Genomic DNA, 16,542 nt, shown 5'->3' with positions numbered 1-16,542 from the left:
AATTTATGAAAATTTCTCAAAACTCTTATACTAACCAGCATGAAGTAAGCTAACTTGCAAAGTGTACACACATAAGACATTTAATTAGCAATCATTTCCCACTCTAATTTGATTAAACACTATATTATACAATTTGATCACCATCAGTCCATCACCGAGGGCTACATACACTACAGTATCTTACAAAAAATTGCCAAAGCAGAAGCTATATCTTTCTTGTTCTTTAATTGTACAAAAGAACCTACCAGATTAGCCATTTACAAGCCTATTCTGTAAAAATAACTGATTCTACTCGTTCATTGGCAAACGTCTTTTCAGTCATCTGGTCGTCAACTCTGCTCTGTTCTCTTCTTTTACCAAAACATATCAATATCTACAAGTAACACATCTTATGGACATAACTTTTCTTTCAAAAAAGAATTCTTTTGAAGCTCTCATGTGTTCAAGGTGAGAAGGAACTTGCATCAGTGCTGTAAAATGAGTACTCACTCAAACTGAAGTTTAACCGCTCTTCGTCCCACTTGATTATCTCCCTTGCATACTTGAGCGATTCATCCACCGTTTTTGGCTCTAAACCTTTCACTAGAGAAACATACAGCTTCTTGTTAGTGAGAGAAGAAAAGAGCCTCTTGAATTTTACTGCAACGTGATGAAATGCCAACTGGCCCACAGAGGGACTATGGTTGATGCTGCTGGAGTTGCTGTTGGAGCGATGGCGACTTACAAGCGGATGAAAATCGTCAAACCATTCACATTTGGTCAAAGGAACACGCTCTAACTTCTCCTCAAACGAATCAAACTTATTTAGTAAGACAAGAAAGTCCATCTGATCGAAGGTTGGATGAGTCGCGATGCTCTCGAAAAGTTTCTTGGTTAACAACATTTTGTTCACTTTCTCCCCAGTTTCATCAACAACATATTCATCATAATCACTCAAGGCAACACAGAAAATAACCACACGAACGTCTTCAAACATCTCAATCCACTTGCAATTTTCAATGAACCCCCTTGCCTGTACTCTTATCAGCTGAAATCTGAGTACCAGAAAAATAAATTTGTTTTATCAATGTCTCTACATAGTCTGTAAGAGATGGGTTATAACAACTTTATTTCACCCTATTTTCATTTATGAGGATCCTAAAATCAACTATCTGCATAGAAGGGTTCTCCAACACAGACACACCAGTGAGAATCCCAACCCAATGGTTCACTTTCAGTTCTCATATCAAATTCTTCTAATGGACCCAACATTGTTGCACCAGCTATGAGATGGATCCCCCCCCCCCTTCCCTTTTTTACAAGGTAAAAGTACCATGAGATGGGTCTCTTTGCCAGTGTTACTAAAATGAAACGTGTTTACTATGTTGCACTCCATTCTTGGCTATGTTGCTTGGAACCTTTAAAAATGACTGGCCAGGAACGTGTCGGAAACTCCAAAGATTATGTTTCTTTGGAGGATCCGAGCAACATAGATTCTAGGTCATTCCACACTAGTGAGAGAGTAGTAAGTCAATGAGGCACAACTCAAAAGTGATTCCCCATCAACGGCAGTGCAAGAGTGATAAACACTTGTCAAAATTATTCCATTTCTGTCAAAAAAGTAAAGTATGGGTAATTAGCGTTTACAAACCTGAGCACAGAATTGGGGTGATCACTGCTGTCAAGATTATCATAATCTTCTGAATCTGGGAATGAGAAGTCAACACACGAAAGTCCATTGGAAGAAGTAACACCCTCAGCATATAAGATATCCACGTCTGAAGGTTCATAGTCTGTTTTTAAAATATCAACTGCCTGAAATAGGAAAACAATAGATGCAGAGATATTTAGCAACAAAATGAAAGATCCTTCCCATCATCTGTAGGAATCAACAAGGAACTCGCAGTTACATAACCCAACCAAATGCTACAATGTCATCACTAGGTCTATTCAAAACTTGGAACAAACAAACAATTAATTCAGTGACAACACTAAAGTACCATAAAAGATAGTAAGAAGCTATACCGCCAGAAAACTTCAAAAAAATACTAATTTCAGTTGTTAGCACGGAACCTTAGGTCTACACAACTTGGGCGTATTTTTTATTAATCCAAAACAAAGAAGCTTCGCTTTTTTATCAGGCATACATCTCTCGCGACAGAAATAAATTCGCTCGCCAGACCCTTATAGTTTGGACAGCATAGGTGGAGCACAAATGTGAAATGAAGGAGTTGAAATAGCTGTAGACTTTGACCCAACAAAAGAAGAATCTAAGACAACCCGCACATTCTTCAATTATGCATAAATGTGACATCATCAAACTGTGCAAGTTGACGCACGAAATTATCTTACCCGCTCTAGGAAATAACAAGACATGTCATGAAGCATTTCCAGTTCACTTCTTCGCTTATAAGTTGCCTGGATGGCTGCATCATTCCACAACTCCTCAATTAAAGGAGCATATTCCCGTGTTGCAGCTGGGAAAACAGCTTCTAGATTACCCGTGGCCATTATTTTGAGAAGCCAATCTGAGAATGCTTTCAGTCTAGGAGGTATGGAATATAATGTTTTCTTTTCAATCCCAGTCTTATCACCTGATATCATAAGCTACAATTGTTACTTAAAAGGTATATTGAACAAGAATCCAGGTTCACCAAGTAGGCTGAGGGGAAATAGACATGACGGCATGCACGTGGTTATTTTTATGGGATGAATTAAACTGAGGAGCCCAATGTTTGTAACACCACATGACTATGTTTATGGAACCAATTAAAATGAGGAGTCCAGAGTTTGTAATACCTGTCATTCCAGAGTCACTAGACGAAGAACCCTCTTGCAATTCATGCAAACTCTCTTCCTCAAAGCGCTCGCGGCCCTCAAGCAGAACTCCGATGTATCCATATACATTACTTTGGATCAACAGTTTGATGTGTTCTCTCTCTTCATCCGAGAAAGGAACATCCTTGTAAAGAATTTTTGCCTAATTTACCAATTAACGATATTAGAAGTCAAACTGAACAAAGATAATCTGATAGGGGAAAAATCAAGGTGCATTATAAGGCTAAATGGGATCTAGCAACTTAAATTGCTAAGAAAAACAAGCAAGCAAGAAAAGAAGGGGAATCAATTCTTAGAGCTGCCCAAATAGAACTATTTCCTAATACAAAACCTGCCTTGTAAAGGAACAAAAAACAAGTAAAGATACTGCTGCCATTAACACTTAAATCAGCAACATATGTGAAGCAGATATGAGCCTCAATCAGAAAGCCAAAGACTGAATTAAAATATAACTAGATGGAGCAAACAACCCACAAAACAATTAGGCATCACTTTAGAAATTTGAGGTACCATAACAAACAGTCACTGACTTAGAGACACAAAATTTAACCAGTTCTTCATCTCTGTGGCTCAACATCTTTGTTATATAATTTTTCAATATCTTTTAACATCCTATTACCTCATTTCTTCCAATCTATCCAGTAAATATTTTTTAAGGTCATAATAAAAGCAAGTCAGGTGCTACTGAAGTGATTCTTCTTATCAGTCAGGTCAACAGTATAAATAAAGTATCATGAGTATTTACAAATAGAAAACTCTATGTAAAACAACATTACAATGGACCACACAAATATCTAAGTTATACTTGAGAAAAGACCAATAGCATCTAATAGCTCGGACAGAATACAAATGCAACAATTTATAATAATAAGTTGAAAACAGTTTTCTCAAAGAAGTAGGAATAGATAAGCAACTATGCGATGAGGAAATTACTGCATGTCCACTATACTTGGAACAAGAGTGCCAAAAAAACAGAAGTTAAGGAAATCTTCCGCTTTACTACCAAACTAAAGAAGGATGAATATATCTATCACTTCCTCAGAGCATAGTGGAGGAGTAACTAATGCTTTTTGTAAGAGCAGATATTCCCTGATCTTAACTTAAATCAGGTAAATATAGGATGTTGTGAAACAGGACAATTGAAAGCAACAAGCTGGTCATCAGAGTGTTATACGTGTGGAGAGAGAGCATATAAATTATATTTAGTTAAAAAACAGCAAAAGAGCAAGGGCTGAAGGAGTCAGTTCTAAACAGAGAAAATCATCTTGGTTATACCTCATGTGTTTTTTGCCCAAACATTAAATATAATTTTATTACTTTATCAACAAACAAAAATACAGTAGAAAGTCACCTGCTTATATATGGTGCTAGTACCAGATCCACTATATCCAATCAAAAGTAGCTTGTTAAGTGCCCTCTGTTCTAGATAATCAGGTACCACTTGACTAAGCACACTATTAACTTGCTCTCCACAAGTATTAGATGATTTTGAAGGAACTGGAAGAGAGAGTACAGCACAAACCAGCTTCATTCCAGCCTGAAAAGATAAATACTTTCACTGAGCACCAGAAATGGTTGTATGTTTGAGTATGTGAAGTCAATAAGTCGAGAAGGAACTCAATCATGGAACATAAATAAGGACAATTTCCATTTCCATATGCCAATTGAAGGTAAACAAGAGCAAACCAGGATAAATTTAATCCTTATTCCGAGCAATGATTCCCAAAAAGCAAAACCTCACTAAACCAAAGTCCATTTTATTGCAGACTACACTAATTAGAAGCAAAGGAAAAATTTGAAATAAGGATAACAAATTCAAACCGAGCATACAAATCTAACCTTGCCCCATATATACCCTTTGGTATTTTTTTGTCCCTCTTCCTGATATGAACCATCCTCATTCACCCAAAAATGTGGGTTACCTGCACATTGTACTCCTGCTAACTGTACAAGTATAATCAACAGAGTCAGTCTAAAACAGAAAAAGTGAATTAGTACCGAACTTATTTTGCAGGTATCAAAAATTAACCTGTAACATGCGTAGCTCAGATTTGGTGATCTCACGACCATTTATATAGACCTGAGTGTTTCCATTGCTAGCATTTGGCTTGATGGGACCTCCAGCATTTAAATGAGGAGTGATAATTTGTGAAGGTTTTTGTCCTTCCTGTTATATAATCAACTAATGGATTAAACTTCCAGATTAATGCTCATTGTACAAACATATCATGAGGAAAAAGAATAAATGATGCGCAGCATGAAATTCTACTCACCTTTCCCCAGAGACCAGAAACTTTGTCATACCAATAATTCCCAGGTTTCAGCTTCTTCGGTGGATTTATGCAGCTCTGCAATATAACAAGCTCTTCAGGAGAAAGAGGTCTTCCATTTAGACACACATATTCAGATGGCAACTGATTTACTTCACACATTTTCTCCGCTTTCATGATCTGCCTAATCTCCAAATCATTAAGCAGCCGCTTGAGCATCCTAGAGCATTTCCCCAAGTTGCCTCGCTTTGATTCATCAATTTGATAACTGATGCAGCTGACACACTTTCTTCCCTCTGGCATAGACCCCATTGCTCTAAGCACACAATTACTGCAATATTTGGCATCACAAACAATGCATACCTCCTTTTCAGTAAACCTATTTCCTTTACAACAACGATAACACACCCCTTTCTTCACCTTAACTGCAGGTTCTTTTTTTGGCCGAATAACCTCGGGCTCAGCACCACTAACATCTTCATTGATATCTTCATCCTCTGACTCAATATCACAGAATGTCACAACAGGAGCTCGTTTAACATCACAACTAGTTTCATTAAAGCTATCCCCATATTTGTGTGAAGAAACACGAGAAGAGGGATAATCAAGACTCAAAATTGACTCATTTGAAGCCCAATCTGGTTGGCTTAGATCACTGAACTCTAAGCCTCTGTCTTTGCGACCAGTTGAAGCCTTCATATTGTGTGTACTCCTTGACAAATCTCTAGATTTCTCAAAACTACTCGAAAATCTGAAAGTACCAGAACTCCCCACCCTTCCCAGCAATTCATGTGAATGATCACGACTAATGGAGGTAGATGCCAAATCAGTGGATTCATTGATTAAACCAGAAAATTCACCAACACTCTCATCACCATTACACCTCTCCAATGGGCTAGAACTACTGGACTGACCGGAAAGACCAGACACCCTATTACTATGGACTCTCTCCTCAAGTGCAGTAACAGAGCTGGGGGACAATGTAGTCTCTGAGCCTAAAGCTAGTTCTTTGCTAGCAGAATCGTCTTCATCCACCCTCTGAAAAGCTATAACAGATGTGGGAGACACAGTAGATTCCGAACAACGCTTCAAATCTTTAGAAAATCTCTTGGTTATGTCTGTAGCTGAAATAGGTTGAACAACTGGTAAAGTTAATTTATGGGATAATGGCACCTGTGAAACTACAGTTGCCACCGGAATCCTATCAACATTGATGGGTACTGCCCGTGGAAGATGGTGGGTTATAGGTGGACCATCGTACTCCATAGCAAAGCAATACTCTACTCCATCATCAACCACCATCGCCAGTTCCGGCGACATTTTGAGAGAAAAAATCAAAGCACTCTCAACAAATAGATGGTAATAATATCCAATCGTAATGAATCAGCTACACGCCCCCTTTGAGGATTCGAAAAGTACAGAAAACCTAAAAAATCGATGCAGAAACCTTACGTGAAATCCCTCAACAACTATCATGTAGTTGTAAAACAGAGAGAACTGAGATGGGTAAGAACTAAAACCCCATCAGTCAAATGCCCCTTCAAGATTTCAAAAATTAACCTAACCCAGAAATACTGTTCAGAAATTGAAGCTGGCAAGAATAAGTGAAATCCCTCAACAACTATCACTACTCGTTATTTACAGACCCAAAATACAACAGTCCAAGAAACTGAGATGGGTAAAGAAGATAAAGACTAAAAATGCAATCTTTCTGTATTCTCTACATGCCCTTTCAAGATTTCAAAACCAACCAAATCAGAGACAGAACAGCTGTTCAAGAAACTGAAGCTGGCAAAAGAAAAGTAGAATGGAAGAAAGAATTTTGAAGAAGAAAGAAAACAGAAGGAGAAGACAATGGGAATGGTATTAGGGAAATTCCAAAGCTTGGGATGGAGAAAAAGCTGTGTTGGGAAAGTAGAAAAAGGGGAAGGGGGTAAGTGGGGAAAAAGACAACAAAGGAGGGGTATCCAATAGTGGTGGACACTGTTGTGTAGTGGCATCTTTTTACTTTACTCCTCTTTTTTTTTTAATCTCTTTGTTTGATGTTGCCTTTGTTGAAACTTGAAAGAAAGTTTGCGTATTTGGCTGCGTTTGGTCGATGTTGATGTTGGAGTAGTGCGTGGGAGAGAGAAGAAGACTACATTGTTTTTGTTTTGTATTTTTGGACCACTTGTCTTCTACCTCGTGATTGACATATCAAACATGTTTGCTTTTAAACATTCAAATTATTTATGTACTACTGTTTTGAAATTATTTTACCGTTTTTAAACAGTCAAAAAAAAAGTCTTATCCCTATGTAATTGTTTAGCTTAAATGTTACCCTTTTGGTTTGAGCTTCAAATTATCTGTTTTTCTGAAAAATTTTGCTCAATTTTATTGTTCTTATGGTTTTGGACTCTATAATTACATACAGAAAAGGGGATTTACATTAGTGACCAAAATCACATGTGGTTTCCAACATTTCTTACTATTCAGTATATATTGTTTGTGATAATTTTTAATTTTAGAGTTAAACTATAAGAATTTTAATTAATATTTTTAGATGTATTTTTTCATCATATCGATAAACAAAAAATTGCAATTCATAGTATTTTTCATATAGTTTTTTTTAGGGATAATGTCCAAGTATCCCCTCAACCTATGCCTAAAATCTCACAGACACACTTATACTATACTAAGGTCCTATTGCCCCCTGAACTTATTTTATTAATAATTTTTTACCCCTTTTTAGCTTACGTGGCACTATCTTGTGGGCCCAACGATGGTTGACTTTTTTTTCCGAACTAGTGCCACGTAGGCTAAAAAGGGTAAAAAATTACATATAAAATAAGTTGAGGGGGTAATAGGACCTTAGTATAGTATAAGTGTGTCTCTGAGATTTCGGGCATAGGTTGAGGGGATATTTGGGTATTTTTCCTTTTTTTTAATATCTAATTTGTTTGTTTAAAATATCATATTAATATAATCTAATTTAACTTTAAAAATTGATGAAATTGACTTTCGAAAAACACTACATGACATATAAAGTAAACAGAGAGAGTAATAGTCAATTAGACTAATTATAAGTTTATTAGGTGAGTCCACATAATTATTAGGGAAATTTTCAGGTATCAGAATTGTTGAGTGTTGAGCACTTATATGGGGAAAAAAGGCAACAATCTCTTAGAGCTTAATTTATGACCTTTGGCCAAACTTTGATATACGTGTTGATTCAAATGGGGAAATTTCTTTAAAAGGAGGGAAGGAAAAAAGAAAAATGCAACCTAGTTAGACATTGCTTTTGATGTTTAGAAAAATAAACAACATCTTAATCTAGTTAGACTATCCACAATTATTAAGTCTGTATAATAAAGATGAGAATTCAAAATAACTGCAAAGTAAGAAAATTAAATAATGTATTTAATCATGCATCGAGATACTTTAGGAAATAAAATTGAATATTTTATTTATTTATCACGCCTCTACTTATAGGTGAATGAAAAAATAATAAATATTTCAAAAAAAAAAAAAGTTGACACTTCCATACGTGTAATGTGAATAAGACGTGGGTACGTACTATTTAAATTTCTTTAGTCATGACCGAATTATAAAGTTATTCATTATGGAGATGGATGCAATATTATTTCTGTGTCACATTAGCTGTTTGAAGTATTACAAGTTGAATAAAAAACAAATCACAACCTATGCGAAACAAATTAAGATGTGGAATGAAAATATAATAATAATGATATATAAATTAAAATGACAAAAAATACTATTATTTTTTGTTAAAAAATAAATAAATATCTTAAATTATACACCATATACGCTAGTTTTTTATATTAATAATCTTTCCATAACTTGCTTCCAAACCATATTACAGCCATTTAGTGATAGATAGTTGCACAAAGTAGATAAGTCACACTTTGTTATCATTTAATTTTCAGCCACCATGTAATCATATTCACGTATAACTAATAATTGCATACATGGACTAATACTATTCGAAAATTATTTTGCAAAAATTAGTTTTTTTGTGCTCAACACTAATTAGATTTTTGGAGATGTATGTGTGGTTCTAAAGAAGTTTTATCCAAAAAATAGTCTCACTCAAACACCAAATATGGTTGATTCATCTATCAAGTCATTTTTTTTTTCCTCTCTAATAAATTATATAATTGATGTTGGTGATCTAACCTTAGAGATAATGAGAATATATATCTTGCATTTAGGCAAGTCAAATATACAAGAAGAATTTCATCTCATTTCATTGAATTATAGATGATGACCTTTATGCAACATAAAAATCAAACTCATGTTTCTGTTCATACTTATCAACTTTGTATTTTTTTATTTTTTAATATAAAGCTAGACTTGCCACGTTTAATTTTCAATTAAGAGTAACCAAAAATTCTGGTTTTTCTTCTCTTTAATTTTAAGGAAAATTAAATTCAAATAAATGTTTGTAGTGTGTTGCCGCAATTTCAGCATGCCGCAGCTTGTTCACAAGCCAATTTTTGGGGTCACCAATTATGTTTTAAAACGTCGAATTCAACAATAGAAAATTATAACTTCTCATTTCATTTATTTTTAATTAATTTATTATATTAAAAATATTTTTCACTTTTAAATAAATTACAAATGATATTTTTTAAGTGTTTCGATAATATAAAATATATAATCACCCCATTAAGCTCTTTGTTTTGCATAACATTATATCTTATTAATTTTCATTATATTCGCTTCATAGGGTGGAAAACCTATTTTTTACCATATGTCCAAGGTTAGGTTTAGGGACTGTTAAACAAAGCTATTTCTTACCCCTTCCATATTTATTTATGTATTTAAAGTCTCTTTTTAAAAGCTTTTTTGAGATGTAAAATTGCTAAAATATCCATTCATAATTAATTTACCATTTTTTAAAATCAATGATATAGTAGTCACATGACTAAAAAGTTCTTTACATTTAAGATATTAAAAGTTTTTAAAGAAAATTAGTGGTACAACCTACCACAAATAAAAAAGGAAATTTTCACATATAGCTATTTAAAAATAATTAATTACTTTCCATAGCTATAGTTTGATAATTACAATTTGTAGCTACATATTATATCGAGGAGAGAGGCGAGTAAGACTGGGAGAGAGAGAAAAAAAGAGCGAGAGAAAGGTGAATTTTATATGTATATTGGTTTGATAATTGTATATTATACATATGTAATTATATATATGGCAAGAGGGATTGAGAGAGGGAGGAAAAGGCGAGCGAGATCGAGAGAGGGAGAGAGATGCAAGCGAGAGAAGGCAGAGAGTAGGAGAGAGGTGAATTGTATATGTACATAACTGTATGTTATACATATACATTTGTATATAGGACAAGCGAGATTGGGAGAGGGGTGAGAGGCGAGAGAGAGGGCAAAGAGTGGGAAATAATTGCATATTATACATATGTATTTGTATATTCTGACGAATTATACATATATAAAAAGGGTCAGTCGCCCACGTAATTAATATATAATGTTAGTCGCAAGTGATAATTATAGCATTGATAAGTAATTAAATAGTATAAATTTACTTTGTTGCATACTTTTTCCAATAAAAAGGAACCTCCAAAATTTGGGGGCCTAAGGAAGACTTTGCCTTGGTAGCTTTGGCCTTGAGCCAATACAACTTAGTTTGACAGAATTGTCTAACGTCTTGCTATGGGAGATAACAATTGTATGGTTTTAATACACGCAGGACAATCTAGAACACCTTCATAACTTTTTTTTTTCTTTTATGGAGGAAAACATTCATCTAATTGAAATTCTAATAGTTTCACTTTGTTCAAATTCAAGAGATTTCACATTGAAGTGTCAAAGTTACATATGGGAATAGAAATGAAGATGATCATCATACTATACAAGAAATGTAGATAACTCATCTGTTGTTACTTTGTTGTCAGTCAAATAGACGGAAACAAGAGCAAATTCAAATACATCAACAGCCATTGACATTTGTGTCGAACTCCAATGGGTGAAAATACAAAACAAATAAAGTTTTCATTTACAAATTTCTCTGCAAAGCTAGCAAAACATGTAGATAATTTCTTACTTGGTCAATTTCCAAAGCTAGCTGCGTCTATACAATTGTCAAAAGTCTCCATTGCTATTTTCTCCTTTGGCTAACTCTGCAGCTATTTGATGTAGGAAAATTTTGCGGTGGACTCATCCCCACTTCCGCCTGATTTGGTACCAACTGCGACGATATCCTCCAAATCTTCACTGATTTATCGAGGCTCCCGCTGTAAACAATAAATTGTTTATCACTACCTTTTTGTTGTTGTTCCTCTTCAACAGCCAAGCATTTAACCGGACCAGAATGTCCGCTCAACACTGATAAACATATATGTTCTGCTCCGTCCCTTTTCCACACGCAAATATTGTTATCAGCTGATCCACTGAAAATTAAATTCCCCGCCGCTGCTAAACAGAGTGTTGCAAGTTTATGACCCCTTAACACTCCTCCATGAGATAGAAGCTTGTCGCCTTGCCAAAAATTGACTAGCCCATCTGAAGAGCCACAATATAGGAAATTGGATGAAGGGTCAACAGCTAAGGCTGTTACAGCGCATTCTTGCTTCAATAATGTTTGTGAAAAGAAGTGTTTTGTTCCTTTCCCCTGTGATTCTTTTCTCCATATTTTTACTGTTCCATCAGCAGAGCCTGAAAAAAGTAATCCGTTAAAGCCTACAACGATGGAATTTACAGCATCGTTGTGGGCTTGTATTGATTCCAAGCATTTGGAATCCGATGCTCTCCAAACCTTTATGGTTTTATCCCAAGATGCTGAATACAAGAGCTTTTGGTCCTCGCTCATGCTAAGGCATGAAATGGCATCAAAATGCTTTATCCACACGGTATTTCTATTACGCCTTGTTTGGATGTAATTGCTTGGTTTCATTGAAGTTTTTATATAAGCCATTAAAGTTGGCATAGTTCCAATTCGATTGTAAACGCTTGAATCCTTACCAGAAACCTTCCAGACTCGGATCTTCCCGTCCTGATGACCCGTGAAAATTCGTTCTCCACACAAAATAATTGCCTTCACCAATCCACTATTTGATTTGAATCCGGAAAATTCTTTGTGATTCTTCCACACCCTTATATTCTTACTATCAGATCCCGTGTATAACAAATCCCCTGACGCTGCTAAAGAATATATATGTCCTTCTTCGCGAACGAGGGACCCCATGAGCCCTGTATAGGAATAATTATTCTCAACGTGAGATGTCCATGGAGATCTAGATAATGGTGATGTCTGGTGACTCTGGTCCCAATAGGGATCTAAATATGGAGATGCTGATGAATCCCTTGTCGGAGATGTTGCAAGAGGAGAGCTATAATCAGAACTTAATCGAGGAGGGAGATGGCTAGTTTCGGATGTGTGGCTTATTCGAAAAGAATATTCATCTTCATTAGGATCATGTAACGCTTGTTTGGGATGGCTGTTCTCTTCTGTTGTCATTTTGCTTTTTCTTGAATTCCTCATTGTGCTATTTCCTCATGAAAAGAAGAAGTACAAAAATGAGGGAAAAAAGATTCAGGAAAATTGGGACTACATATATATGAAAAGGGTACGTAGGATGTTTAAGAGGAACGAGTATATACATAAAGAGAAAATGAGGCCATGAAGAACTTAGGTACAAGATTTTTGGAGGGGAAAATAAATGACTAGCTTTCACGTATTTTTGAGGCACAATTAAACAATAATCCTCCTACATATTCTGAGATATCCTAACCAATAATAATAATAATCTGTTCTAGTAATTAATAATTATATCTTGACCTATCAAGTGAATCTTCAAGCATATCTCGTGCTACGTTGTAATCATATTCGGAATCAATAGCCTTTGGATTAACTATATACAAAAAAAAAATAAAAAAAAATACTTATATACACATTATTTACGCCAAACCATACTTTATCATGGTTAAGACATAAATTAAGGCGGGAAGTGTATCAATTAATTATATATTAGTCATAGGCAGGGGCCCTTCTTGCTTTACAAAAATTAAATTGGGGCCTCAAAATTTTACCAACAACTTCGTGTTAATTTTTTTCATAGAAAAAGAAATTTATTTATAATAAAAAGACTACTTTGTCAAAAACATAAATCAATAGTCGAAAAGTATTACACAAAGTGAAGTGCAATTTTTTTTTAAATTTCTTCTAAAATTTTCAAACATTACAATAAACATATTAAAACCAAATAAGGTATATCGAGTTATCCTGAATCAAATTATATGATTTCAGCGTTTATCTTTATTTAAACTTTGTCAGCTTATTACACAAAATTCTGTGCACCATAAATATAATGATTGCCTCATTAAAATAATGTTTTTCAATATTAAATTAATAAATTTTATCAAAACTAATACTAATTTAAAAAGGGGGGAAATTGTATATAATAACAAACTATTATTTCAAATTAAATGCTATAAATATATTTTGATTTAATTGTAACCTATAGCAAGCTATTGCTATTTTCGCTTCTCTCTCTGTGGAATCTCGCTCACCACTCTCGTTTGGTGGCAGTCTTGCTTGCCTCTCTCGTTTTTATACAAACACAAATATATAAAATGTGTTTGTGTATAAACGAGAGAAAATTGTATATATACATATATTTTTGTCCTCCTCTCACCTCTCTCGTTTATATAAATAGAAACGAAATATATAAATTATGTCTCTAGTCGTATAAAACGAGAGAAAACAATATATACACATGCAAATACATATATCTTCGTCCTATACACTTATAATAATACAATACAAATATTTCTTGCCAAGTTTTCTTTTGCCTTTCTCCCTTTCTCATTTTATGCACACATATTATAAAATTGATTTTTTGTATACAACTACTTTCTTTTGTATATGTATAGCAGATTATACAATTGCTTTATTTGTATATGCATAGCGAATTATACAATTTTTTTAAAAAATATGTATAGCGAAATATACATATTTATGTTTGTTATGGAGCAGAATTTTTCAAACCACAAACAAATATAATTTTTATATTTGATATATGTAAATATTATTTTTTTTTAAAAATAGGTGTTTAAAGAAATCGTCTATAAAAGAAAAGTAACACAAAAAGTTTAGAAAAATAATTTTTTTAATAAATACATATGAAGTTTGTTTATATTTTAGGTCTCTAACTGAAATTTTGCTTTAGACCTCTAATTACGTTGATCCGTTCCAGATCATAGGAATTTATATGAAAACACATGTCATGTACTTATTGAGTTAATACAAATATGAGTGCGATTAAGCGAGTATTTGGCTAAATTCATCCCTCAAATATGACCAAAATCTAAAGTACATTCTTATATTATAAAAGTGAACAAAAAATATCCTCGCACTTTTTAGAAAGTTGCAAAATTCATCTTTATATCTATTTTTTTAAGAAACTCAAGCCACCAACAAAAATGTGCCAAGTTAAATGAATACATGCACATACAATTAAGCTAGTCAAGTTGAATGATTTTTTTTATTTTTAAAAATTGAGAGATCAAAATATTCAAACAAAATATATTCAAATTCTAAATATTCTTTGTAAAAAAATTGTCCAAGTACAACATCATTTTCAAAAATTTCAAATAAAGTAATTATTATTAAGTTTTTACAACAAAACGCCTACATAATTTCACTTTACCAGTATTTTTATATATTTTATAACATGTGAATTGCATTGTCTATATATATAGTAGTATATACGTACAATGTATATTTTTTAATTAAAGAGAATCTCTAAATAGTTGCACATAATATTTCTAAAATGATTTGTTTTGCATAATATTTCAAACCATCGGATCCTACCTTATAAATATTTCAAAGTTGTGTATTGTTGCAAGTCAATTACTTGATTATGCAATTAAAAAAACACATATAAACTAACAACACACAAAATTTAAATTATGAGAATAAAATATTAATTTTTTATCCATATACTTATTCTTTTTAGGAACATTGATCTTCTCGATGTAGCTAAGACATGATTAAATTGATTTTTTTTATTTGTTCAGTTAATTTCTTAACAAAAATTCACTGAAGATGATTTTTTGTTATTTTTTTAGATAGTGTAAGAATATTTTTTGCTTAATTAGATAATATAAAAATGTACATTAAATTCGAGTCATAATAAGTGATGATTTTAATCAAAAACTCGCGATTAAACTTTCCCCTTACATATACATATCATATACTCATGAGCACCAATTTTTAAGGTAGTGAACACATTTTTTTCCCCAAACTGTCTTAATCAAACACCCTTACAAATCTTAAGATGAATAAGTACTTTGGTTTCATCATGAAGCAAAGCAAATATGAAGATATGTTCAAAGCAATTGTTTCCTGTAGCACTTTTTTTTTCCTCATTATTACATTAAGAAAAGGCAATAAAACAAATGAATTAAATAAAGAAAATATGATTCACATATATTGTGTTATGATTTTTTTTAATAAAAGAACTCTAATCATATCAGTGGATTATAAAAAGGCACATAAAGTAAGCAAAAATGGAAGTAGTACTTCTGTTCCTCATCCCACGAAAGGAATATAATAATCAGTAACAAGAAAACGACACCGTATTGTATGGGTTAAACTTCACTCCAAGTTTATATTTATCGGGTCGCCCAGCATCCCGAATAAACAAATGTTTCCAAAATTTCGCGTCTTATTTTTCTCTTCTCAACCGTCAAGAAACAAGAAAATAAATCGTTTAATTTTTTCTAATTGCCTAATTGATATCATTGTCAAGAGAGATCAAATTGAAGCTCGATTACTAATTTGTCAATGGTGAACTGCGTTTGCTTGAACTGTATTAACTTGTATAAGTCAATCGGATAATGTTCTTGAACGATTTGATTCAACGGAGACTTGTGTCTCTGTTACAGCCATGGTTAAGAGACGAAGTTGAATTGAATGTTCAGCTAGGGTTTCTTCATTCTCACGCAAACTTGGAGAACCTTACCTTCAACACCTCTGCACTTAACGACTTGTTAGATGATCCTACTCGCTTGTGTTTCAAAGAAGTCACTGTCCAGCGGTTGACCCTTAGTGTGTCCAACTGGTCAGCTCCTGCATTTGATTTCCAAGTCCATGGACTTAACATTGTTTTATCAGTCGGGTAAGTTCACTAATCCGTTTTGGCGGGTTTATTCAAAGATACTGCTATTTTTTGATGTAGTAGTAGTAGTTTAAGTTTTTTATTCTTATTAAGTTAGCACCCATTTTTAAATAGTGGGGTGCAGTGAAATTCAGCATCTACTGCCTTTTTATGGATTCATGCCACTTGTATTCTTGTTAGTAATTATTCTTTTTTCCTACTGCCTAGAGAAGAGGAGGATGATGGTGTTAGGCGGAGGCCAAAACCCAGAGACTCGTCCATTGAGGAGCGAGAAAAGATTCTTGCGGAGCTTGATCCAGAGGTACTTGA

The 16,542-nt window shown here is 33.7% G+C and overlaps 3 protein-coding genes across 8 annotated transcripts in view; 1 reads left to right on the top strand and 2 right to left on the bottom strand.

The window, feature by feature from the left end:
- Nucleotides 1-79: 79 nt before the first annotated feature.
- Nucleotides 80-7,290, bottom strand: LOC101256539 (extra-large guanine nucleotide-binding protein 1). The gene is made up of 8 exons (XM_004232023.5): nt 5,091-7,290; nt 4,847-4,984; nt 4,657-4,761; nt 4,169-4,354; nt 2,779-2,959; nt 2,332-2,573; nt 1,631-1,794; nt 80-1,034 (listed from the first exon to the last, which is right to left on the bottom strand). Exons 1-8 carry the CDS (start codon nt 6,405-6,407, stop codon nt 443-445), a joined length of 2,925 nt encoding a protein of 974 aa, XP_004232071.1. The 5' UTR covers nt 6,408-7,290; the 3' UTR covers nt 80-442.
- Nucleotides 7,291-10,884: 3,594 nt separating this feature from the next.
- LOC101256824 (protein JINGUBANG) lies at nt 10,885-12,986 on the bottom strand. The gene has a single exon (XM_004232024.5). It carries the CDS (start codon nt 12,591-12,593, stop codon nt 11,211-11,213), a length of 1,383 nt encoding a protein of 460 aa, XP_004232072.1. The 5' UTR covers nt 12,594-12,986; the 3' UTR covers nt 10,885-11,210.
- A 2,706-nt stretch (nt 12,987-15,692) lies between these two features.
- LOC101257436 (uncharacterized) overlaps nt 15,693-16,542 on the top strand; it is a 39,307-nt gene continuing 38,457 nt past the window's right edge. For 5 of the 6 annotated variants that reach the window (XR_002027071.3, XM_019212478.3, XM_019212480.3 and 2 more), the window contains exons 1-2: nt 15,693-16,233; nt 16,441-16,534. Coding sequence is in view for 5 of the 6 variants with exons in the window: in XM_019212478.3 (XP_019068023.1) it covers nt 15,953-16,233; nt 16,441-16,534 (375 nt within the window). In the remaining variant the exon portion in view is untranslated. The remainder of the gene's footprint in view (nt 16,234-16,440; nt 16,535-16,542) is intronic. The other variant, XM_019212479.3, reaches the window with a different exon arrangement.

Source organism: Solanum lycopersicum, chromosome 2 (genome assembly GCF_036512215.1).
Source record: "Solanum lycopersicum chromosome 2, SLM_r2.1".
Classification (NCBI taxonomy): domain Eukaryota; kingdom Viridiplantae; phylum Streptophyta; class Magnoliopsida; order Solanales; family Solanaceae; genus Solanum; species Solanum lycopersicum.
Note: the sequence above shows the minus strand (reverse complement) of the source record. Positions and strands in the feature narration are given on the sequence as shown.

Coding starts and splice junctions, on each gene's coding strand:
- LOC101256824 (XM_004232024.5), bottom strand. CDS start 12,593: ATGAGGAATTCAAGAAAAAGCAAAATGACAACAGAAGAGAACAGCCAT.
- LOC101256539 (XM_004232023.5), bottom strand. CDS start 6,407: ATGTCGCCGGAACTGGCGATGGTGGTTGATGATGGAGTAGAGTATTGC. Junction 1,795..2,331: donor CTTGTTATTTCCTAGAGCGG/GTAAGATAATTT, acceptor TTCCTATTTCAG/GCAGTTGATATTTTAAAAAC. Junction 1,035..1,630: donor CACCCCAATTCTGTGCTCAG/GTTTGTAAACGC, acceptor TCTGGTACTCAG/ATTTCAGCTGATAAGAGTAC.